Source organism: Oryx dammah, unplaced genomic scaffold (assembly GCF_014754425.2).
Source record: "Oryx dammah isolate SB20612 unplaced genomic scaffold, SCBI_Odam_1.1 HiC_scaffold_11, whole genome shotgun sequence".
Classification (NCBI taxonomy): Eukaryota; Metazoa; Chordata; class Mammalia; order Artiodactyla; family Bovidae; genus Oryx; species Oryx dammah.
In genome coordinates this window covers 7,071,797-7,097,572 of record NW_024070195.1, presented here as the reverse complement: position 1 = coordinate 7,097,572, position 25,776 = coordinate 7,071,797, and the positions used below count along the sequence as shown (strand labels likewise).

General features: G+C 44.9%; 1 protein-coding gene across 1 annotated transcript in view; it reads left to right on the top strand.

Annotated features, from left to right (window-relative positions):
• The first annotated feature begins 2,459 nt into the window (after positions 1 to 2,459).
• The window catches only part of NEDD9 (neural precursor cell expressed, developmentally down-regulated 9), a 121,430-nt gene continuing 98,113 nt past the window's right edge, over positions 2,460 to 25,776 (top strand). Inside the window, exon 1 of the mRNA XM_040249287.1 lies at positions 2,460 to 2,644. Coding sequence (XP_040105221.1) covers positions 2,633 to 2,644 — 12 coding nt within the window. The 5' untranslated portion in view covers positions 2,460 to 2,632. The remainder of the gene's footprint in view (positions 2,645 to 25,776) is intronic.

Here is a 25,776-nt window from a genome sequence, read left to right as displayed (position 1 = left end):
TTAATGTACATCTACTGACATTATTAGCAGTCAGCTCAGAACTCCAAGTTACTAGAATCACTTTAGTATTTTTAGATACAAAATAATCAGGGTTGGGGGCAGGAGGGGAGAAACTTTTTAGTGTTATATGGAAAATACTCCTAATACAGCATGATTAAAACTAAAAAAACAAGTACCAAACTTTGTTAGAAGCCATGGAGACTCTCATACCCTGCCAGTAAGAATATAAATTGGTACAACCACTTTGGAAAACAGGTTGGTATTTTCCATTAAAATTGAAGATATGCATACCCATCGTCCAGCAGTTCCCTTCTTGGGTATATGCACAGAAGAAATGGATAAAGATCTACCTAGCAAAAATTATTGATAATGGTCTAACACCAGAGACAACTCAGTTGTCCATCAGCATTAAAATGGAAGGATACCCACACGATGGAATACTATACAGCAATGAAATTGACAGGCTACAGCTGGAGGCAGCAACATCAATGCGTTTCACACCCGTAATGCCTAGTGGAAGAAACCAACCTAAATACATACTGTGTGATGTGTCGTGCCTTTAAAGGAAAAGAAAGTCGTATTAGGAAAGGCACTGGACAGCTTCTGGGGCCCTGGCGGTATTCTATATCTTGACCCAGGTGTGGTTACATTCATGATAATTTATTAAGCTCTACATTATTTTATACAGTTTTCCATATGTGTGTCATATTTCACAATAAAGAATTAATGGAACCTCTCTATATACATTCTATCCATGGTGCTGCAGTTTATGGGATCCCCATAGACAGATCAGCTCTGAGTGGTCGCCTTTAAGCTCAGACACCTCGGGCAGTTGAAATGCCTCCGGGGGCGAAGACCTCAGTGAGACGTGGACCCTCTCACGGCTGATTCTCTCCACTGTCCGGACTGAGATCCTTGAGCGACGTGGATGGGTGCAGGCAGAGCCTGCAAGTTACAGGCCTGTGTCCTCCTGCCTGGCCCCTGCAAGCGCCCCGGAGAGAAGTCTTCTTCCTCTTAACCGAAATTACAAATACCGTGTTTATCAAACAAACTACAGGATGACGTTCCCATCCTAAGAGAAGTGAGAGGCAGCCAGCTCCCTGTTACTCTCCAGTTGAAAAGCACTGCTAGAAAGACTTCTCTGCCTTGAGGCAGCTGATAGGTTGTTACACAGTTCACCAAGCTTCTACAATGTCTTAGACTCAATCCTTATTTTTCTGCTCCACAGTTTAAAACATCCATTTAGTTTTTATTTTTCATTCTTGATGGGAAAAACACTTTCCTTTTACAAAGATTCAGATTCCTGATTCTCAAAAAGACTTCCAAATGCCCCACATGGTTTAAGTATCAAGAGTTTTTCTAAAAATATATATTTCAACTATGGCCTATAAAGATACACACATACTTCATACCAAAACTGAACCTTACAGCTGAGAGATGATGGACAGGAAGTGAAAAACTGGCCAGTACTAACCAACCAAAAGCCCAGGCAATTTTTTTTGTTGTTGCAAAAAGTCAAATTCCAGGCTTTGTATCTGAACTATTTAAAAGGCTCATCGCCAAAGTACCAGTTCTCCTCATTTTGGAGAAACAAGAAAAGCATATGGCTCCAGGGACCTTCACAAGTTGATGCCAAAAAGTGGAGCCAGGCACATTTCAAGATCATCAAAGGAACAGCATGTTGGATTAGTTTAAAGGGGAATAGGGACGTCTCAGGTGGCTCAGTGGTGAAGAATCTGCCTGCCAAGCAGAAGACGCAGGTTCAAACCCTGGGTCAGGAAGATCCCCTGGAGAAGGAAATGGCAACCCAGTCCAGTATTCTTGCCTGGAGAATTCCACGGATAGGGGAGCCTTGCAGGCTACAGTCCACGGGGTCACAAAGGGTCAGACACGACTGAGCGACTGACCAGCAGCAGCAGCAAGTTGGGCAGGGAGGTCGAGGTGCAAAAAAAGAAGGGAAATCAATGACAGAGAAAGTTGTAGGTTACAGACAACGAAGGATCACTCATGTCTACCATTTTACCCCAGTAAGAAACGCCTGGCTACCATCTACCCATTGCACAAGACTCCAGCCAACGTTTACTTTTTCCCTCTTTGGTGCCCTTACCAGACCCGCTTTGCATTCTGCCAGAATTGCTGTAACATTTTATAGGACCAGATTGTTTCGTTTGCCCTCCTAGACTGTGAGCTCTTTGAGAACAGGACCATACTTTGTGCATCTCTAAGGTTTCAGCTCGTGCATAATAAAAAATATATTTACCATAATATATTTTCCATAAATATTACCCTTGACTGCATGAATGAATGATGGGTTCCATTAATGAGACAACTCTATTACTGAGACTATGGATTCTATTAACAAGATTTCCAGCTCCTGTGATGCCACCCTTAAGTGATGAAAAGCATCTTGGCCTCTGCCAGAGTTTACCCACTCTTTTTAACTTCTCTTTTCAGGCCCAGGAAGCTGTGAGCTCCCTAATGTCGTACACCGGCATGAGAACACCGTGTGTTCTTTAAGTAGAGCAATGAAAACGAAGAACCTGATCAGCCAACTAAAACACTGGGATCATCCTTTTCAAGACCCAGAGCTCCAGCATTCTTTGGCATAAGAGACAGAGAGGCACCTGGGAAAATGTGGGCAAGGGTGAGTACTGTTGAAAAAACCACGCATTATGTGTGGTCCAACTCAGACGAATGCATTTGAAACAGTAATAGAAATGGTATTCCGTTTCCCACCCAGGATTGCAACTAACACTTGAAATTGAAAGGTTGATGTTAGGCCCCCAGATTTTGCTCTGTTAGGTGAATCTTTTTACATGGATGTGCTGATACCCACAGAAAATCCTCTTCCATTCAGAAATCTCAGGGGAAGAATCTTTTGGGACAGAGGCAGAATATTCCACCTCGTGTACTAGTGTCCCAGCAAGTCTGGAGGTTGCACTTCTGAACTGATCAGAAGCTGATCACCTGGGTCATTGGCCCCCAACCTTTTTGGCACCAGCCGCTGGTCTCATGGAAAACAATTTTCCCACGGACCAGAGGTGAGGGATGGGGATGGCGTCAGGGTGATTCAAGGACATTATTTATTTATTGGGCACTTTATTTCCATTATCATTAAATCAGCTCCACCTCAGATCATCAGGCATTAGATTCTGAAGGTTGGGGACCCCTGACCTAGGTTACCAATTAGCCAGTCCTCTGGTGTCTCCTCTCTCTGGCTGCCGGTTGTCTCTAAACCAATCCTTTTCCATTCAGCCGTTCCATAAGAAAACATGTTGGCCTAGGGTGGAGGTTAGGGTTAAAAGAATCCATCCTCCTATTGAACCAAGGCTTGCTAAGGTTTTCTGGAAACTAAGTAAAAGAAGCGACGTGTAATTTCGCCTATTAATTGACTTCTAGTGGAGGCGGGCAGCGTGCTCTTGCGTGGTACCCTTGGAGGCAGACCTGGATTTAAGCCTCACTCCACTAACTTGAGACTTTTGAATCTGTTTTCAAGTTTATAAAAGGGTGATAGAAGGACTGTCTTGAGGATGAAATGAGAAAGCGTACATAAGTAACTTGTGCTCAATGGAAAAAAAGCTAATTTCTTTATGAGTTAGGATCAGTAATCTGTTGTCTCTATCATGTAAGAACTAACCATCAACACAAATAAGAAAACTCCAAGCAGCTATGGGAGTCCATATGCAGGTAAACGGCTGTCAGTTAAGCAAAATGACAAATACGTTCTTAAAATATTTTAAGTAACAAAAGGATTTCTTTTATTCGGCCAGCTAGGTTGTCATATCACTGTACTGTTTGAAAGTTAAAGGCCTATTAAAAATCTTCCCTAGTCTTAGGGTTCTATGACAAAAATCTGTGACAGAATTGGACACTTGGAGGCCTCCACCCAAGTATGAATTCAAACTGGAGCAAATTACGTTTGTGATTCCTCAAGGCATTCAGTGTGAATTAATTTCCTAATGAAGAGTGAAATAAAAATCACCTCTTCTCATTTTTTTCTACCTGCTCAGCCAGTTTTCCTAAAGTGAGACAAAAGCAGAGGAAGGAAAGAAGAAAGAAAGAGAGGGAAAAAGAAAGAAAGGGAAGAGGAAGAGGAGGGAAGAAGGGGAGATCACCTTCTCCAAAGCAAGGCGTATTTCATTTCATTTCAGTCCCTGCAGGGAATATTAGCTCTGGGGTATTTCAAATACAGGTTGCTTCTCAACTTTTGGTACCTTCAACTTGAAAACCAGACACTCCTACCACCTGGAATCCTCAATTTGCTTATCTACATTCAGAGTCCAAGGGATCTTTGAGATCATTAATTTCACAACTTTGGGGTGATTTTTTTTTCTCATCATTGAAATTTATTTAAAATATTCCATACACACACACACACTTACATAACAGTAGACTATGTAGGATGTAAATATTTGGCAGTTCTCAGCGTCACCTATTAACAAGGAGCATTCATTCCCGGCTGTCAGGGCTTCCTAAGGATATATTCCTGCTGCTCTTCTGGGAGAAGGGGAGTTGGTGTGCGGCTACACCAACGGCCGTGAAGTCAGACTGCCCGATCTGAATCCCAGCGCCGCCGCTGACAAGTAGCAGGACTTTGAACTAGTTATTTAATCTCTCTTTGCCTCAGTTTATTCATCTATAAAATGGGGATGAGAATAGTATCTGCCTCAAGGAGTTCTCTTCACGATTATGTATGTAAGTTGCTTAGAATTGTATTTGACAAGCCCTCCAATCAGACCTGGCGAGGGGGAGGGGGCCGCTTCCCAGGTGGCGCTAGTGGGGGAGGGGCCGCTTCCCAGGTGGCGCTAGCGGTAAAGAACCCACCTGGCAATATGGGAAATGCAAAGACACAGGTTCAGTCCCTGAGTTGCGAGATCCCCTGGAGTAGGAAATGGCAACCCGCTCCAGTCCTCCTGCCTGGAGAATCCCCGTGCGTAGAGGAGCCTGGTGGGCTACAGTCCACAGGGTGGCAAAGAGTTGGACATGACTGAGCTACTGAGCACACCCAACAACCAGTGAGACCTGGAGTCCTTTATGGCACAGGTGAAATAAAGTCTATGCAGCTAAACCAAACCACTAAAGGGGGAAGACGGGAGAAGCAGAGTGTAAGGAAAGGCTGGAGAGATGACGAACCTTTGGGAGTCAGGTTTACGCTGACGTGGCTGATCTCCTGAGACCCCTCAGGCTACAGTTTTCTGGCTCTAAGAGTGACAGTGAAGACCCCATGAAAAAAACTTTGGGGGCATGTGGCCCAAAAAGGTTGTTTGGGGAGACCTGTGCTAAATCCATAAACACTCTTAAAAGGATGCACTTACCAAAGAGCTCAGCAAAAACCGGCAGGCCCTGAAGCAAATATCAGTGCAAATCTCAGCATGAGGAGAAAGTGGAGGGACTTCCCTGGTGGTCCGGTGGCTAAGACTCTGTGCTGCCAGTGCAGGGGGCCCAGGTTCTATCCCCGGTCAGGGAACCAGATCCTGCCTGTGGCAACTAAGACCCGGCGTTTTCAAATAAATCAATATATATTTATTAAAACAAACAAACAAAAAGAAATCGGAGAACGCAGCTCCCACCTGGAGGGCCAGCTGAGGGCTGCAGAGAGGCCAGCAAGCAGCCTTCTTCTGCGTCCAGCTGGAGTCAGCGTGTGTGGGGACAGCTGGTCAAGCCCCCAGACCTACTTTGCACTCTTCCTCAGTCTCTTGATGTCAGCCATGGTGGCGTATTTACAGCACAGAAATCGGCAGAAACTGCTTCACGTTGTTTTGCGTTTAGAAAGCCGGGAGTTAAACATTCCCCAACACACTGCTCGGGGAGAGTCAAAGGCTGGCTTGGAAAAAACTGAAGGAAAAAACTCTTTAAACTGCAAAGCTTTTTCTCTGGCGTCCCTGACTCTTCCCCTTTGTATGAAGGCAGGAAGCTGGCAGTTGGACATGGTCTGTTAGCATTTCGCTAAAGAAGAAAGCCAGACTGAATCTTTGCTTCACAGAGGCCAGCACTGACTGACAGAACTTGAAAATGGTGTCCTTTTTTCCCATTAAATATAAGTTCACTCTTGGTCCAAACTAGTTGTCAGATGGTGGATTTATAGCCTTGTGATAAATGTCCTAAAAAGGAAAATACCCTGAAGTGGGGGTAGTTCACATACTCTTTTTTCACCTCTTTAAAAATATGATTATTTTGATATATTTTAGAGAATATGAAAGCTGTCTACTGGGAATTATTACCTTACCTCCTCCCATCTAAAAAGACTATTTAAGTTGTTCAGATTTCTGAGTTGTTCCTTGAGAGTAAAGATGAAAGTAGAGGGACAGAAATGAAGTGCCTCGAAATCTGCCTTTATTAGTCCACAGGGGCTGTCATTACGGGGTCCTCCAGCCCGGGTGACTTCACAGAAAGGTATGTTCTCGCGGTTCTGGAGGCAGGAAGTTCACGCTGGCAGCGGTCTGGTTTCTCCTGAGGCCTCTCTCCTTGGCTTGTAGGCGGCCATCTCTTCTCCGTGTCCTACGTGGTCTCCTCTCCGCGTGCCTGTGTGCTCGTCTCTTCTTACAAGGACACCTATTGGAGCAGCATCTGCTCTGATGACCTCACTGACTCTTCATCACCTCTTCAGAGACCTTATCTCCAGGCCAAGTCACATTCTGAGACGTGGGGCGCTGGGACCTCAACATATGAATTTGGAAAGGCATGCGAGCCCAGAACACTGACTCAACACACGCCACACGAATCCACAGGGAAAATTTGGTTTAGCAGCCTCACAGGTCAAGTTCCTAGGGGAGCAAACTCTGCAAAGACGGAGAATGGCGTGCAGGGGGTGATGGGGAGCCGTCTCAGGAATATGTACGAGCAGTGAAGGAAGCAGGATTAGGCAGAGAGAGGGCTGGGCCGCAGCGCAGTCACAGTAAGGGCCCCGGCTAAGCGCACAGACCCTCTGGGGTGGCCCTTCCGAGGGTCCGAAACTGAAGCCAATGGGTGGACCAGCTGCAGGGAGTGGACTGCCCCAGGGAGGAGGCATGACCTCCCTGAGACCAGCCTGAGACGCTGTCTTCGGTTAAGGACGGTCTCAGGGGGACTCAGCTGGGAGCTGCCAGTGGCTGAGTCTCCGGGCGCTGACAGGATGATTGCTTGGTCTCAAGTGGGCCCCCGGTCAGTGCTCTGCAGCGTTGCTCACAGCAACACACGTGAATGGATGTCCCCTACGCAGATGGAAGGATTCACCGTCATCTTCTTGAGAAATTTCTCATCACGGCTCTCAGTAGGTTAAAAGGTGACTAATTCTGAACCCTGAAACATGGAACCCAATTCAGCATACATAGAGAAAGCCCAGCAGGATGGTGATGGAGTGGCTTAGTGGGGAAAGGATGCTCTCTGGAGCCAAAAAGATAGGATTCAAATCTCAACCCCACTCTTTACTAACATTTCTTACCCCCTCTCCACCTCTGATTCCTCCTCTGCAAAGTGAGGCGAATAATGCCAACTTACGTTAGACTGTTGAAAGATTTAAATAAGAAATATGGACTTAGAGCAGCTAGCACTATGTTTCATGCAAAGAAGCCCTCCAAAAAGAATTAGCTGCCTTCCCTTTCTTTCAGCAAATGGAAAAGAGACGATTCATCTCCTAACTCGAAGGAGGACATTTCTCAGATTCTGGGGTGATCTAAAGATGTCTGGGGACATTTCTTTCTGCTGTCCTTCACTGTCACCAGCTCTGTCAATGTGAAAATACACCTCCCATCACAAAGACCTCGCCCTCTTGCATAAATACCAAGTTTATTCCAAAACTAAGATATGCATAAATTATGTTGGTGTGCAATCAAACCAACTCTCCATTTCAATATGTAGTTTTATTGGGGTATAAATCACTACTACAGGGCAATTTAGTGCAGAGAGAGATTGTCTCGGGGGACGCAGATCCCCTGAGCTTATCTGCAAAATGGGAAGCATATTCCAGGATGAAGTGTCCTGCATGGGTAAGAGTTGCTGCTCCTGCAAAGAAACACATCTGGACAGAGGTTGAACTCTCTCATCTAAATCAAGTCAGGTTGAGCTCCCCTGAGTGGGAACGCTGAGGGCTGATTATGTTCGACTGTGGATCACAAAGCCCTGAAGAACCAACACTGTCAAAGAGACATCTGACCTAGGTCTAGTTTGACATGGGGCCATGTGCTTTCCCAGCATCTTCTGGCTTTCTTTTCCCATGGAGAGGCCTCATTTATTCTAAAGTATGAAGCTTTGGGGGTTTCTTGAAAATGGTACTTTCACTCAGTAAAATAAAGTCGGGATTAAAACGCTTTCTTGTGGGAATCTGTTCTGAAAAAGGATTAAACAAAAAACATGGAAAGAGCAGCTCTTTCCCTCGAAATGATCAGTAGCCACCTAGACCTGATCTCTTTCCATGAGACAAAAAAAAAAAAATTATAGAAGCAGCACAACAAAAACATCACAGCCACTGAGAAGTCAGAGGTGACTCTACACTCACCATCTCCCCACAAACATCAGGAGTGCAGGAATCAGCGAGCTTTTCGTCCTCGCTGACTCATTGGAAAAGACTCTGATGCTGGGAGGGATTGGGGGCAGGAGGAGAAGGGGACGACAGAAGACGAGATGGCTGGATGGCATCACCAACCCAATGGACATGAGTTTGGGTTAACTCCGGGAGTTGGTGATGGACAGGGAGGCCTGGCGTGCTGCAATTCATGGGGTCGCAAAGAGTCGGACACGACTGAGTGACTGAACTGAACTAAAGTATTACCCACAGACCCCTCTGACTTTTTACCATCTCTTTGAGAGACTCATCTTTGAGAAAGACATCCAAGTAAATAGCAGACTTACATCCAGCTTCCTTCCTCTGTTCAAATCTCTTTCTATCTCTGATCTGTACTTGCCATTTACTCAGTTCAGTTCAGTTACTCAGTCATGTCCAACTCTCTGTGAACCCATGGACTGCAGCATGCCAGGCTTCCTTGTCCATCACCAACTCCCAAAGCCTGCTGAAATTCATGTCCATCGAGTTGGTGATGCCACCCAACCATCTCGTCCTTTGTTGCCCTCTTCTCTTCCTGCCTCCCAGCATCAGGGTCTTTTCCAATGAGTCAATTCTTCACATTAGGTGGCCAAAGTATTTGAGCTTCATCTTCAGCATCAGTCCTTCCAGTGAATATTCAGGACTGATTTCCTTTAGGATTGACTGGTTGGATCTCCTTTCAGTCTAAGGAACTCTCAAGAGTCTTCTCCAACACCACAGTTCAAAAGCAATTCTTCGGCGCTCAGCCTTCTTCATGGTCCGACTCTCATATCCATACATGACTGCTGTTTACTAGATGCAGCATTTCAGAGCTGGAATAACATGCTAGTTGGCATAGTCCTGGTGTGAGCTGCAATAACAAGTAAATCCTGTATAATCTTGGGGGGCTAGCCCAGTACAGTTCAGTCCTCACTCCTGTGAGAGTCCACGGCTCTCTTGGGCAGCTGTCCTCAGGAATCTGGGCTTTCCATCATGTGGCCCCACCATCTCAGGGTCCTCCCCTTCCAGCAGTATGGCTAAGAAGAGAGAGAGGGTGGGGGACCTTCTAGGGAGCAGACCAGGAACATGGCATAAATCACTTCCACCAGCAGGCTACTGGCTGAGAACTAAGAAGCGCCGAGATGATAATAGTATTTGCCTCAGAGAGTCCTCAAATGCTCCTTGCTTTCCATCCCTTCAAGTTTTTTGTTACTTGTTTTTTTTTTTTTTTTTTCAGTTGAGACAACAGAGACCCAAAGAGCCTAAGTTACACACAGCTCATCACACAGCTAATCAGCAGCAGTTCAGTCTGGCCATGAGGCTCCTGCCCATTCCTGTTGCTTTCAATTAGTGTATAAAAGGGCTCATAAAAATCTCAAGATACAGTTGGAGTATTGTTTCTAGAACTTTCTATGCAGGACTCCAGGGCGAGAAGGACTATGACCACTCCTGCTCTGAACCCACAATTCCGGCACAGTTCTCAGCCTGGGAGCTGGACAGATGAGTGTTTCAGGGAGCAAGTGCCAGTAGCAAACCCTAATTACAGGAAATGCCTCTTGGCTCCCAAGGGATATGAAATTACTTTGCGGAAAGTCAAGAAAAATAGAAACAGAATACCCTGTAATGCTTTATTCAGAGGCCAGAGTCACCTATTAGGGCTTGTGTTTTGTGCTTGATTCTACCAAGAGAGCTTAAAGGGTGGAGTTAGTTTATGGAGAGAGAAAGTCTGGATGGTGTCATCCCCATTCCCAACTGTCACACTGTCCTGCGAAAAAGACGCCCGGACATCCTCCTCACAGTTGAAATCAAATGTGAGAAAAAAAAAAAAAAACAGAGGTTTCCCAAAAATACCTGATACAGAATGAGGAAGTGGGCCAGGGAAGGCTGGTCTCCTTGTCAGGCTCTGAAAGTTGCCTGGAGAAACCTTGGCCACATCTCTGTCTCCATCAATGTCTACTGAACATTCAGTTATGTATCTGTTTTTTTAAACTCTGACTTGATCATCATGAAGGTTCTATATCTGGATTTTTTTTGCCTGGATTTTAACTTTCTCATCTGGAGACATGACACTGAGTAAAGCCTGCACGTTAGTTCTCTTAGGTTTAAGAATCTTTGTCAAACTAGTTAATATTCTGAGGTATCCCCTCCACCACCATAACAACAAGACCGGGAAAAGAAATAGAAATAATAACTGCCACTTGGCTGGAAATTAAGGTGCTGATCTAATCCAAACATTATCACATAAAATCAAGTAACAGTAATAATAGAATTAGATATATAGCAGTGCCAAATAATATTTTTAGCCAAAGGACAATCACATTTTCATGTTTACAGATCAGATATTAAAAATAGTACAGAGTTTAATTACATGTGCCTTTATTCTGCAGTCTTTCTACCTCATTCTCTTCTTTCCATGCCCACTGCATCCCTTCTTTCTTCTTTTCTTTTTTTCAGCTGCACCGCACAGGCATAGGAGATCTTAGTTCTCTGACCAGGGATCAAACCCTCACCCCACTGCAGAGGGAACAGGGAGCTCAGAGTCTTAACCACCAGGAAAATCCCTCCCCTTCTTCAAAAAAAATTTTTTCTTGTAAGTTGGGGAAATAGAGTGACAGCTTATTAAGACAGCAAGATGAATGGATTCATTGAACTCGGGTTAATCTATGGCAAAGCTTGAGCTCAAAACAAGGGTCAGTATGGGAAGTAGGAGAGATGCAGGCTGGCTGGTTAAGAGTCTTTACAGAACTTGGAAATAAGGTTGCTTTCAGAGTGGAACTAGTAAAATGCATAGATCAAATGCATACTAAATGGCAAAAGCAGGATGGATATAAATGGCCCACTGTGGAAGTAAGCCAAATAGAAGTATATGGGAGCATCTCAGACTTCAGCCCCACAGATCTAGGGGTACAGTAACAAGGAGGGTATATATTTGATTTTAAGCTCATGGGTAGAAAATGGAGTGGTTGTTTGGATGAAAGCTGTGTAAACAGGAGCTGGTGGCCCAGGGGGCAGTTAGAAGAGTCAGAGGGTCACAGAAGCCCTCTGGATGGCAGAGCCCGACAACGTGAAACCGTCTAGGGAAGACAAGTCTTGGGAGTGTTGGACATGGCGGTATGGCTCTCTTACTGAGAGCATCCCTACTGTGGGCCAAAGCGCCGCAAACCACTGTCAGTAACTCTGACTCTTTGGACACCACTCGACCTTGTCGTGATGTGGCTCATGGTGCAGCCAGCCTCCTGGCAGAGCTGTCTCACACCTTTCTGGTCTACTAGCCGGTTGCATTTACTTTACTCTAACTCTATCTGATGCTGTGAGCCCGTTCCACCTTGAGCATGCCAACAAAGTCAGTTTTATGAAGCTAACAGACCTTAGACCATGCTATATACTTCGAGGTAAATATCACTTTATGGGGTGCACCTGTGCAGGAAGTAATATTACTCAGCAACAGCTCAGGCTCGTTCCATACTCTTCTCGAACTGCAGCTAACCAGCCTTACTCAGTTTTGACTGAATCATATACATAAAGTCAAGATCTAGATGTTTTAATAATATGACTGCCTTTCGTGATCTGACAAAACAATTGCCATATTATAAGCCAGAAGCAGTACATAGAATGAAGGGGCATAAAGAACCTAAACCATCTTAACAGGCTGTGGGCTGATTTTCAATTACATCTGGGACCCTACCATAGACAGCTTCATCAAAGATACCATGGTCATTGACAACTAATGTTTTCCAGGTTTTCTTCACACCTTATTCAATTATAGTAATTGCTAGGTGATAAATACAGTGACAGCTCATTATAAAATTCAGCTTCCAGAAGCTGAAAGGGTAAGTGGCACCTCTCACCTACCAGGTGATGGGTTAGCATCTTAGCCCTGTCCCTTTTCCCTTCTGCTATCCAGGTAGGTCCTTCTCCACTCTCCTTCCTACAACTTTGTCTGAAATCTTGTACACTGAAGGCTTCAGTGTTCACACAATCCTTTTTAAGTGAAAATAAGCTCAGAAAGCTCTACCACAGAACCTCAGGAGTTTATAGGACAGTACTCAAAGGACAGTCAACTCTGAATATTCATCGGAAGGATTAATGCTGAAGCTGAAGCTCCAAGACTTTGGCGACCTGATGCAAAGAGCCGACTCACTGGAAAAGACCCTGATGCTGGGAAAGATTGAGGGCAGGAGGAGAAGGGGATGACAGAGGATGAGGTAGTCGGATGGCCTCACCAATTCAATGGACATGAGTTTGAACAAATTCTGGGAGATAGTGAGGGACAGGGAAGTCTGGTGTGCTTCAATCCATGGGGTCACAAAGAGACACGACTGAGTGACTGAACAACAATAAAGGGCAGAGACAGAGGAGATAAAGAATATAGCCTGAAAACTCGAGGGTATTGTTTCTAGTCTCTAGGTGTTCTTATTAATATGTGTATCTGTTTGTGTCTATCTGCCTGTCTCCTTGTGTGTCTAGGGAGACAGTTTGTATGCTCTGTGACTTCATGCCAGCTTGTCACACACATATAAACCTATGTCCACAGATTTAACTACTTGTTTTTTTTTTTAAGTAGCTTTATTGAAGTATATTTGGAATACAATAAACTGCACATATTTAAACTGTAAATTTTGATAGTGTTGACATACATGTACACCTGTAAAACCACTACTACGACCAAGATAATGAACATATTCATCACCTGCTACCTAATTTTCTCTTGTTCCTTTATAATCCCACCTTCTGCCCCTTTCTATGCCTGTCCCAGGAAACCACTGATCTCCTTTCTACCACTGCATTTTCAATTCCTAGAAATTAATATATTAATAAATGAAGCCTATTATACATACCTTCTTTCTGACTCCTTCTACCGAGGAAAATTAAAAGTCTTTGCATGGAGAGATGTTCTCTTTTCTTTTGGTTAAATAAATACCTAGGAATGAATGAATAGGTCATATGGTAGGTCTAATGCCTAGCTTTCTAAGAAACTGACAAACTGGGTTCCAAAGCAGTTGTACCATTTTACATTCCCATCAACGGTATATGAGAGTTCCATTTCCTCCATATGCTTGCTGACACTTGGTATGGTCAGATTTTTCTTTTAATTTTCAGTTCAGTTCAGTTCAGTTGTTCAGTCGTGTCTGGCTCTTTGCAACCCCATTGTCTACAACACGCCAGGCCTTCCTGTCCATCACCAACTCCTGGAGTTTACCCAAACTCATGTCCATTGAGTCAGTGATGCCATCTAACCATCTCATCCTCTGTCTTCCCCTTTTCCTCCTGCCCTCAATCTTTCCCAGCATCAGGGTCTTCTTAGATGAGTCAGCTCTTTACATCAGGTGGCCAAAGTATTGGAGTTTCAGCTTCAACATCAGTCCTTCCAATGAACACCCAGGACTGATCTCCTTTAGGATGGACTGGTTGGATCTCCTTGCAGTCCAAGGGACTCTCAAAAGTCTTCTACAACACCACAGTTAAAAATCATCAATTCTTTGGTGCTCAACTTTCTTTATAGTCCAACTCTCACATCTATACATGACTACTGGAAAAACCATAGCCTTGACAATTTTTCAAAAACAAACAGACCTTTGTTGGCAAAGTAATGTCTCTGCTTTTTAATATACTGTCTAAGTTGGTCATAACTTTCCTTCCAAGGAGTATGTGTCTTTTAATTTCATGGCTGCAGTCACCATCTGCAGTGATTTTGGAGCCCAAAAAAAGAAAGTCAGCAACTGTTTCCACTGTTTCCCCATCTATTTGCCATGAAGTGATGGGACTGGATGCCATGATCTTCATTTTCTGAATGTTGAGCTTTGAGCCAACTTTTTCACTCTCCTCTTTCACTTTCATCAAGAGGCTCTTTAGTTTTTCTTCACTTTCTGCCATAAGGGTGGTGTCATCTGCATATCTGAGGTGATTGATATTTCTCCCAGCAATCTTGATTCCAGCTTGCAATTCATCCAACCCAGCATTTCTCATGATGTACTCTGCTTTTAATTTTAGCCATTCAGATAGTTGTAGTGGTATCATACCATGGTTTTGCTTAGCATTTCCCTAATAACTAATAATGTTGAATGTCTGTTCTTGCGTTTACTTGTCATCAATACGTCTTCTTTAATAAAATGTCCATTCATAGAGTTTGTTAATTTTTAAGGTTTTCTTATTATTGAGTTTTGAGAGTTTCTTATCAATTCTGGATATGATTATTTTCTGGAGTGAACATTTTCTTCCAGGCTCTGACTTGTCTGTTCATTCTGTTAACATTGTCTTTGGAAGAGCAGACATTTTAAATTTTTATGAAATCATATTTATTAGTTTGTTCTCTTATGGATTGTGCTTTTGGTGTGATATCTAAGGAATCTTTACCTAGCCCAAGGCTACAAACAGTTTATCTTACATTACCTTCCAGAAGTTTATGTTTTTGGTTTTACATTTTTCTTTGATCCATTTTGAGTTAATATTTATATGATAGAAGTTATGGATTGAAGTTCATTATTTTATATGGCTAACCAATTATACCAGTACCATTTGTTGGAAAGACTGTTTCCCCACTCAGTTTTTTTGCACTTTTATCAAAAATCAGTTGTCTGTATATGACTTTGTTCCATTAATCTATTTGTCTACCTTTAAGCCAAAACCCACTGTCTTGATTAGTGTAGCTTATAAATTTTGAAGTCAAGTAGCATTAGTTCTTCAACTTTGTTCTTTTATCATTTTTTCATTTTTAAACTACTGTTTGTTTTATTTTGTTTTTGCTGTTCTGGGTCCTTTGTACTTCTGTATGAGGTTTATAATAAAAAAACAACAACAACAACAACACTGCTCTTTTGATTGATATGATGCTGAATGTATAAATAAATTTAGGGAGAACTGACATCTTACCACTATTGACTGTTTTGATCCATGAACACATTATATGTCTCCTCTTGTTTAGGTCTTCTTTAATTTTCTCAGCAATGTTTTATAGTTTTCAGTGTTTAGAGAACTGTATTATGATTTCTCAATCACAAACCGTAAGGGAGTTAGTCTTGACCAATGTCTTCAAGACTGATATCCTAAAGGCACTCACTAGAGGCTTAAGCCCCTGTATCCTTTTACAGCAATTCAAGACAGGAACTATAAAGAGGAGGTGATAGTATCTATTTCCTAGAGTTGTGATCATTAAGTGAGAGAGCGCATCTATGCCGTTTAGTATATAGCACAGCCTGTAGGTCAAACTGCCTGTGTTCAAATCCCAGTTTGACCACTTACTGCTGAGCAGTCCTCTAGAATTCAGTTTTATAATTAGCAAAATGCAGAAAATACTAGCACCTTCCTTATAAGTGTTCTCACGAGGGTCAAGTGAACTTGTTAAACACTTAAAACTATGCAATCTAGTCATGTAATAAGCCACAAATAAATGTTAACAATGGCTGTTGATTTTTATCATAAATAAACAGCATCTGGAACATAGTAAGCACTCAATAAAGGGTAGATTTTATTATTAGCTGATCCAACTTAAACTAGGCTACTTGGTTAACACCTTCAGGTATGTTTCTCATATGATTTGAATGTCTCAGACTGAACTGAATTTTCTGGAAGGAGGTTTGGTCTTTAAAGACCCAACCTTAATCCTGAACACAGACTCCCTATTCTGCAATTTGGATGTTGCATTTCATTTTCTCTCATTGTTCTTAAAATCCTTAGAAAGCTGCCTCCTTCATTAAAAGGCATCTACTTGCTATAGGGTAAACAACAGTCCAGGCTACATGCTAGATTGGTTTTGTGGTGTGATATGATATCCAAGTCCAGGAAGACTCTTGGCACCCCTTGGCACCCAGCAAACACACACACACACACCATCTCCCTCCTGACTTGTTGATGCAAACTGCCCAATTGGAAACCCATTTCTGTGCTAGGTGACTTTGCTCCCTATAAAATCACAAATTACCTTTGAAGGAAAATAATCATTAACTTATGCAGGTAGGTGACAGTATAAAGTAATAGAAAGAGCCCTGGACCAAAAGAGTACAGGTTTGGGTCTGAATCCTAGCTGCCTTTTTTCCTCTCTGTAACCTGAGATCCCATGTAAGCTCCCCACTATACAACAAAGGAATACTGGATCCGAGTCATTCATTCATTCAGCAAGTCGTACACGGCCAGGTATTGTTTAAAGTGCAGGAACACAGCAGCAAACAAAACAAAATCCCTGGTCCCACAGAGATTATATTCAAGTCAGAGAGACCGATAATAAGCAAATAAACACATATGCAATAGATCATCAAGGAGTAGGGCTTTATAAGCATAAAAAATAAAGCAGGGTAAAGAGACAGAGAATGAAAAGAAATGCTAGTTTGGTAGAGGATTAAAGGAAGTTCTTTCTGAGACGGCTGGCAGTTCAGTGGAGACCTGAAGAAAGTGAAAAGAAAAGTGTTATAGAGAATACACTGGTGGTTACAAATGGCAGAGGGGAGTGGGGAGAGGTGAGATAGGAGCAGGGGACTCAGAGGCACAAACTTCTAAAAAATAAATAAATATAAGTAAGCTAAAGGATAATATAAATAAGCTAAAAGGATATCTTGTACAGCAGGGAAGACAGCCCATATTTTGTATATGAGTATAATCTGTAAAAATTGTTGAATCACTATGTTGTATACCTGAAACCAATATAATATTGTAAATCAATTCTACTTCAATTAAAAAAAAAAATTAGTGATGTGACATGAGGCTTGTTGGTAGAACATTCCAGACGTGGGGAGTGGTCAGTGCAAAGGTCATAAGATAGACTTGTGCTTGAGGGGAAGAAAATATGTTCAAGGAAAATGCATGAGGCCCATAGGGTTGCAGTAAAGAGATCACAGGAGGAGCTTCTAGAGACCAAACCCAATGGGGCTGTGTAGGCCAGCATAGTGACTTTTGAGTGTATTCTAAGTGAGACGGGAAACCACAGGGTGTTTGAGCAGGGAAATAACAAGATCTGACTTATTCTGGAAAAAAAATCCCTGAGGCTCATGTGCTGAGGGCTGATGGTAGGATGGCCAGAGAAGCAGGAAGAACCGGAAGCTGTCGCTGTGGTGCAGGACAGAGAGATTCGTGGCTCAGACCAGCAGTGGTGAAAGAGACAAGAAATAAACGGAACATCTGTTAAACAAGTAGATGTAGGGTATGGCTTCCGTGGGCTTCCCAGGGGGCTCAGTGGCAAAGAATCTGCCTACCAATGCAGGAGATGTCGGTTTGATCCCTAGGTTGGGAGGATCCCCTGGAAGAGGAAATGGCAACCCCCTCCAGTATTTTTACCTGGGAAATCCCATGGACAGAGGAGTCTGGCGGGCTACAGTCCATGGGGTCGCAAAGGGACACAACTGAGCTACCGAGCATGCATGGGTTCCATGTTGTGGGGTAGGAAAGGAGGAAAGGATGACTGTGATATTGTGGCCTGTGCGAAAAGAGGATGCCCTTGACTGAGATATAGAAGCCTGGAGAAGTTTGCAGGGGTGGGGGAACACCCCAAGGATTTGTTTGGGATGTGTGAAGTTGGGGTGGTCTATCAGCTAGCCAAGGGGCAGGTCGAGCAGGCAGTTGCATACACAGGACTGAACGACAGGGGGGCAGTCTGGAGATTTACTTATGGAGCCATCAGTGCCCGCATGGTGATGAGATTTAGGGCACTGGCTGAGGGCACCCAGGTGGTGACTATCATGGGAAAAAGAGTCCCCACAAGAAGAGGAGAATCCCAGAAAGAGGGAAATGGGCAGCCAGTGGGGCCAAGGAAAACCCTGGAGAGCACGCGAATGCGGAAGCCAGATTTTAAGATTTTCAAGGAGAGAGTGAGCAAATGCTGCTTCGAGGCTTAGCATGACATTTTTGATCCCTGCAGTTCATTACCGGATTAAATGAGGTGCACACCGGACAGCAGCATATGAGGGTACTTTGGGCTCCTGGCCAAGTACCAGAAATGACAGGTAGAAGTAGCTTAAACAATAAGAACGTCTACTGTGTCACATGGTATAACTCTGAAGAAGAGTAGCTCTAAGTTTGGTCAATTCATTGACTCAAAGATGGCATCAAGGACCAAGATCCCTTCATCTTTGAGCTCCACTTTCCTCCTGGTGGCAAGAAGGCTGCTGCAGCTCTGGATATCACAGCCCTCACAGTGTCCAGAGGTGGGATAAAGGGAAGAGCCTTTACTTGTGTGTCTTTCTATGAGTGAGGAAACTTTACTAGTAGCCGCTCTAAAGAACTCCCTTTCCGACTAATTCCAAATGCATCACACACCCATGCCAAAGCTCATCTTAGCAGGAAGAGTGAAGTAAAACAGTACTCACAACCAGGGGCTGAGAAACAGCCCAGGGTCTCTTGAAGGACTTGGCCACTCCAAGGAGGGTTATCACAGCCAGGATTCTGAGAGAGAAAGAAGGGCTTGTTGGAATGGTTCTTGATCCAACGACTGATACTGTCTGCAAGACTAGTGCTTGGCATTCTGAATATGCCTGTCTTTCCTCCACGGCAATGACACAAATATAGACACTTATGAATAAATATGCATTATCTCTCAGCAAAGATAAAAGAGTTTTTCTCCTTAAAGTAGTGTTCAAGTGACCACTGAAACACTCACCAGTGCCTACCATAGCCTCTTAGATCTGGGGCTCAGAAGAGGCCTTGAAGATCCATGGACCCTCAATATAAAGTCCCTGTTGGTGTACGGCAGAATCCATCACAATATTATAAAGTAATTATCTTCCAATTAAAAATAAAATGTTAAATATATACATATATAAAGTCCCCACAACTTTGTGTACTACAGAAGGTCCCAGCAAGAAATATATGATATACCTGGATTGTCCTACTTTAACAGGAACTCAGAGGATATGATGCTCCGATCGGGGGCTGGGCAGAGCAAAACCACAGGTTGGTGCAGCCGCTGGGGCTGGTACAGAGAGGCACCCCCACCATCCGTGGGCCTGAGGAGGCCGAGCATGCAGAAGGGGGCACAGCCAGCCCTCAGCGACCCTGCAGGACGACGGAACACGAGGAATCAACAGCCTGACCTCACCTGCTCCTTCCCTCCAACTAAAAGCCAGAGGGCAAGGAAGCCCATCCCTGGAGTCCCTGAAGATGAGAGTCTAGGCCACAGAGAAAGGGGGAGAAGAGTGGAGATGCTTCTGGAAGAGCAAAGAGAAGATACCAGCCTACTCTGGAAGGGAAGACCAGGGTCTTCCTGGAAGCCAGCCGGAAGGCATTCATTCAGCTTGGGACACCTCTGACTGCTGGAAAGTTCCCCATCAGCCGGGGGGTCCACAGCAGCAGGAGTCACTGCTCATCCCCATGAAGAGGCTTTTGATAGAGGACAGCAGCCTGCACATCTCACAGCCAACTTCTAGTGCAAAACTTGTCCAGACTGCAGTCCTTGACCCCAGCATCCAGTGAAAGTCGACATTTGGGGTCTATACATGTGGTTCTCAACCAGGGATGTTAGTCCCCCATGCCCACCCCAGGCAATATCTGGAGACATTTTTCACTGTCATAGCCTGGAGGAAGAGATACCACTGGTACCTGGTGGGTGGAGGCCAGGGATGTTGGGAAACATCCTACAATGCACAGGACCCCCCCCCACAGGATGATGTGGCCCCAAATGTCACCAGCGCCCAGGATGAGACCTTCGGCAGGGCCTGTCTGTGCAAGGCTGTCCCTATAAGACAGTCCCCAGGAGCCACACCCCAAAGTTCCCCTAGTGAACTGGGCTGGATCTGTATTTTCATGGTGAGCTTAAAAAAAAAAAAAGAGCACCAGGGCCCTTTGAGAGCAAGGGGGTGCTGGGGAGGTATTAGTGGGAGCAGAAATACAGGAGTGAGGCAAGTGAAAGGAGAAGAGGGTCCTCTTTGGGTGTGGAATGGCCACTGTCGAATCTCCCCTTGGTCAGTGGCCCTGCTTCTGAGCTCAGCGTGGGCAGCATGGGGAGGAGGGGAGAAGCGAGCCATCAGGGCGCAGCAAGTGGACCAGAGCCAGCCGCTCAGCAGCGTGCAAACCATCACCACATCTCACATCAGTTTTGTGCAGCCAAGCATGTAAACAAGAAGACCAGCCACGAGAAACATAAGAAAGGAATAAACGTTGTTTGGTCTGCCATCAGGAACAGACTGGCGGAATATTCCAACCCCAGTCCAAAAGGAACAACCAACAATAACAGCTAGGAGACCGCATACGACATTTAGACACAGGAAGCCTGCGTTTTCCCTGTACCGACCATCTCCTGGAGGACCAGCCGCTGGCAGCAGCCTCTATTTCCACCAAGGCCAAGCATCACGTTAGGACCAAAAAATGTAAAAATGTCAATCGTGACCATGAATCAAGAGCAGGTGAGCTAAGCTTCTGCTGAAGGTCAGCAAGTGTATTTTGATAAATGTTTGTTGTCAAATAGCAATTCCTTCTTTATTTGGCATCTACAGATCAATCTGAAATATTGTATTTTAAGCATATCTTCCAGATACTTTGTTTAAGAATAACTTCACTAATGTAATCTTTAGGGTTAAAAGTTTTCTGAAGGGTACACCTGTCCCTTTGCTTCATTAAACAAAGTATATGGACGATAACTCTACCTTTTAAAGTGACTCCAGACCATCATTAGAATGTAATAGCCAGAAAACAATGTCTTCAGACCTAGGAGCAGTTTGCACTAAATGAACCCAGGTCTTGCTTTATTTTTTATTTGTCATTGGTTCTTGTGCAAACTTTCTGTGGCTCCTCTCCATTCTCCACTTGGACTGCTGCCAGCTGCTACCCCTTGTTTGTATCACCAGGCCTGCCCACTCATAACCCTGCCTTCCAGTAACTGCCACTGTGGGTCAGGACGGTGGTTCTCAGATTTTGGCGGCATGCTGAAATCTCCTGGGAGCTCAATAAATTATCCATGCCTGAGCTCCATCTGCAGCGTTGTGGAAGCATTCAGTCGAGGGCACGGCCTGGGCATAGGGACATTAAAACTCCCCAGATGATTCTCTTGTACAACCAAGGCTCAGAACCACTGTGATGGGAAATTTGATAGCCTGTCATAATTAGGCATAAAACAAGAGTGAATTGTGATCTGAGAGATTTTCCTGTGAGTAAGCTTTAGTATATGAATCTCTGGGGCATGTATTTTTAGAGGTCTTTGAGTTCATGCTCTCATTTTTTTAGCTGTGCTCCCAGGAAGTGACTCAAGCTAGGGAAAGAGCTAGGATGAATCAGTGGTTAAGTACTCGGGAGCCGAGAGTTCAGATACCTGGGTCTGGACTTGACTCTGCCACTTACTGGGAGGCCTTGGGCAAACGTCTTAACCTTTCTGTGCCTTGGCCTCATGAATAAAGTTCGGAAGGCTGAAGTGGGTCTATGCTCACAGAGGACTAATAGAGCCTGGCTCATAACAACACTCAGCAGAGTTAGTTTTCGCAGTTCGGGGTTTGGTCAAGGTGTTGAGCCGGAGGTGTAGGCAGGGCTAAGCGAGCAAACCAGGGGTGTCGTGGCTCCCAGAGACTGGCAACGGTGGGAAGGTGTTCCCAGTTTAGTCTGGAAGGGCAAGGGCAGCAGAGGTGATACCAGGATCCAGTGAAAGCTCAGGCTGGAGTGAGACATGGGGCGGCTGCCAAAGATACAGAGCGAGGAGGGGCCAGGGCAGAAACACTGGGGTCTCTCTCTCTCCTTCCAACCTCTGAACCCGCTAAGAAGCCAGCCAGCGAAGGGGAGGCAGCCCTCGCGGTCAGCCTCCCAGGGCGCAAAGCTGGACCGAAAGCGGATGGGAGGGAACCTCAGTGGGTGGGGAGGCCAACGGAGGAGAAGCAGCACACAAACTGCAGGTCGCTGGAGAAAGTGCCTGTTGCCCCAGCGTGGATTTAGCATCAGCTGGAGAATCAGAATTGCCCCTCAAACCACTCTCATTCTGGGAGAACGGTGCCATCCCCACAGACCTTTCACAGCAAACTAAGATGATTATGAATGGCTGTGAGCAAAAGAGAGAAAGAAAGTGAAGTTGCTCAGTCGTGTCCGACTCTTTGCGGCCCCATGGACTGTAGCCCACCAGCCTCCTCCATCCATGAAATTTTCCAGGCAAGAGTACTGGAGTGGGTTGCCATTTCCTTCTCCAGGGCATCTTCCTGACCCAGGGATCAAACCCAGGTCTCCCACCATGCAGGCAGACACTTTACCGTCTGAGCCATCAGGGAAGCCTTAAGCAAAAGTGAGCAAAAGTCCAGCTGGATTTTTTTTTTTTTTTAATGTCCTAAACTCCTTGGATTTTTCAGGGCTAAGCAAAAAGACCCTCGCCCCCGTGGACTAGTTCATGCTCCTGGCCGAGCCCATCTCTCACGCGCTCACCTGGGCCTCTCCCAGCCCCTGCCCCTGGGCTTCAGAAAGCAAGAGTTCCTGGCTTCCTTCCTTTGCTAACTGAAACCCGTTCCTGAGCCTGGCCGGGCAGCGTACTTTGGAATGTCCTCTTCCATCACTTCCCCACCCCCAGACACCACCTCTTTCTTCTTACCCGTGAATGCTGACCTTTCATCCAATAAAGACTGTAGTCTTTCCCCATCGCCCACTTTCTACTTAAGCTGCAGTTCTGGGGTGTGTTTGCATTTGACCTACAAGACCGCCCTTGGAATCTCACTCCCTGTGAGTTCTGAGCTGCTTAGGCAGAAGCCCCCGTGTGTAAGGGGTGACAGCGGGTGCTCAGGGCGACAGTGGCTTTCCACGTAGACATCCACATGGCGTGACATTTCCTCCCTGCGTTTTGCCACCGCCCTACATTGCCAATGAAAATGATTAACTTGTAGCTTCACGCCCGGGCACGTCTGGCTGTTCTAGTAGGGCGCTGATACACAGGCTCGGCTGCACTGGAGACCCTGCCATGACCCTGGCCTCATTTCCCATCATCATCAGGTTTTTTTTGTTTTTTTTTTTTCCCAGATCCTATAACTAGATATTCCTCGACTAGACTTAATGGAACTATTCATCCTCATTACTCCGTTATGTTCATTTCAAATTCCTTTGGATTCATGCTTCCCATCACATACACACTGCATGCACACACTGTGTTATTATACTGCGTATACCACTGTTTGGCTCCACTCCCCCTCGGGAGCCTGTCACATGCACACTGAGCGTACACCCTGTGTTATTATACGGCATATACCACTGTTTGGCTCCGCTCCCCCTCAGGAGCCTGGCAGATGTTACTACTCGGTTCTTCTGAGTAAAGAGAGAGAGAAGACAAAACCCTTCCTGTTCCTCTCTCAGAATGTAAGTGCCCTAAAGCAGAAGTATCACAGCAGTGGTGCCAATGCCTCTAAAAGGAGCTTGAAGTTAAAAGATGCCTGGTGAGGTGTGAGTTGGCGGGATTTTGATCACTGATTTGGGGTAAGTGGGCCAGAAGCATTAGTAGCAGAAATAGCAGCACTCGTGGACACATAGGTCATGGGGGTTGAATAAATCCTTACCCGTAAGGAGCTTTGAGGGCTTCCCTGGAGGCTCAGCTGTAAAGAACCTGCCTGCAATGGAGGAGACATGGGTTCGATCCCTGAGTCAGGAAGATGCCCTGGGGAAAGGAATAGCAAACCCACTCCAGTGGTTTTCTTGCCTGAAAAATCCATGGACAGAGAAGCCTGGCAGGCCACAGTCCAAGGGGTTGCAAAGACTAAACAACAAGGAGCTTACATTTTAGAGAAGGAGGGAGGACCCAGCACACACACATGCACACACACACACACACACACACTCACTCCTAATAACGCAGGCCAGAATAGAATGAATGTCAATTAGCATATAAATAATAATAACTGAATTGCATTTTAAAAGTCTATAATTTAGACATTTCCCTTAGTCAAGGCTGGTTTTCTCTCCAGGTAATTTCCATTTCATTGGTATTGGTAGGGTTTTTTTTTTTATTATTATACTTATTAATTCATTTCTGTGTTTATACACATAACTCTGATGGCCAAAAGATGTCTCCCATTTCCAAATCTAGTTCATTGATTAAAATTTTGAATTCATGTCACATCCACAAATATATTCAAGATGTATCCATCAGTATCTGAAGATTTGTCTTGAGGTGATGTCAAGATAAGAATGTGCTGTGCTAAGTTGCTTCAGTCGTGTCTGACTTTTTCAACCCCATGGACTATAGCCCACAAGGCTCCTCTGTCCATGGGATTCTCCAGGCAGGAATACTGGAGTCGGTTGCCATTTCCTCCTCTAGGGGATCTTCCCGAGATGATGTCAAGATAAGGACACTTTAAAGTGAAAGTGATTATTACGCAGGGAGGAAGCACGTTTGGATATGGAAGTGTCATTGGCCATTAGTGCAGACGAGTCCTCTCTGGGCCCCACTTGAGAAAATGCTACTAAAGAAGGAACAGACCCAGCACAGGGGGTCAGAGCCATTGGACGCAGATTTCTAATCAGACTTGGGAGTCACATCCGTGGAGGGGTCAGTTTGTCCAAGAGGGACAGTCGTTTTCCAGGGAACAACTCCATATTGAACTACGTGCTGAGAACTGCTGACAGGTACTCTGCCGGTCACGGGGTGTTGATCCTGCCCGCAGTTGTAACAACAAGCCCTAGAACCCTTCCCGCCTTGATAATGTTGATGCGAATGATGTCATACTGAGTCACTGGCAGAATGGAATTTGCCAGCAGGAAAAGGAGCCTTGGGTTGGCACCCAGCGGGGACCACGTCAAGGGCAGTCCAAGTGAGCAGACAGAGATGAGTGTGCACGCCTCAGCCTCGGGGGCTCTGTGTGACACGTGGCACAGTGCAGCCTGCCCTTGCTTTAATTCAACCTTCAGTGTACTGGGCTTCCCTGGTAGCTCAGTTGGTAAAGAATCTGCCGACAATGCAGGAGACCCAGGTTAGATCCCTGGGTTGGGAAGATTCCCTGGAGATGGAAATGGCAACCCACACCAGTACTCTCGCCTGGAGAATCCCATGGACAGAGGAGCCTGGCAGGCTGCAGTCCATGGGGTCACAAAGAGTCTGATACAACTGTGCGACTAACTTTCACTTTTGGTGTACTTATTTTTATAGAAACTAAATGAAAGGAGAATTATTCACTTACTAACAGCTTTTTCATTTCACCAGAGTCTTAAATAACACCTCTGCACTAGTAGTTACCATAATTTTTAAAAAATTTTCAACTTCATATATACACTTTTGACACTATATACACCACTGACATATGTACACTATTGATAGCACGGATGAAATAGATTACTAATGAGAACCTACTGTATAGCTCAGGGAACTCTACTCAGTCGTTTGTGGTGACCTAAATGGGAAGGAAATCCAAAAA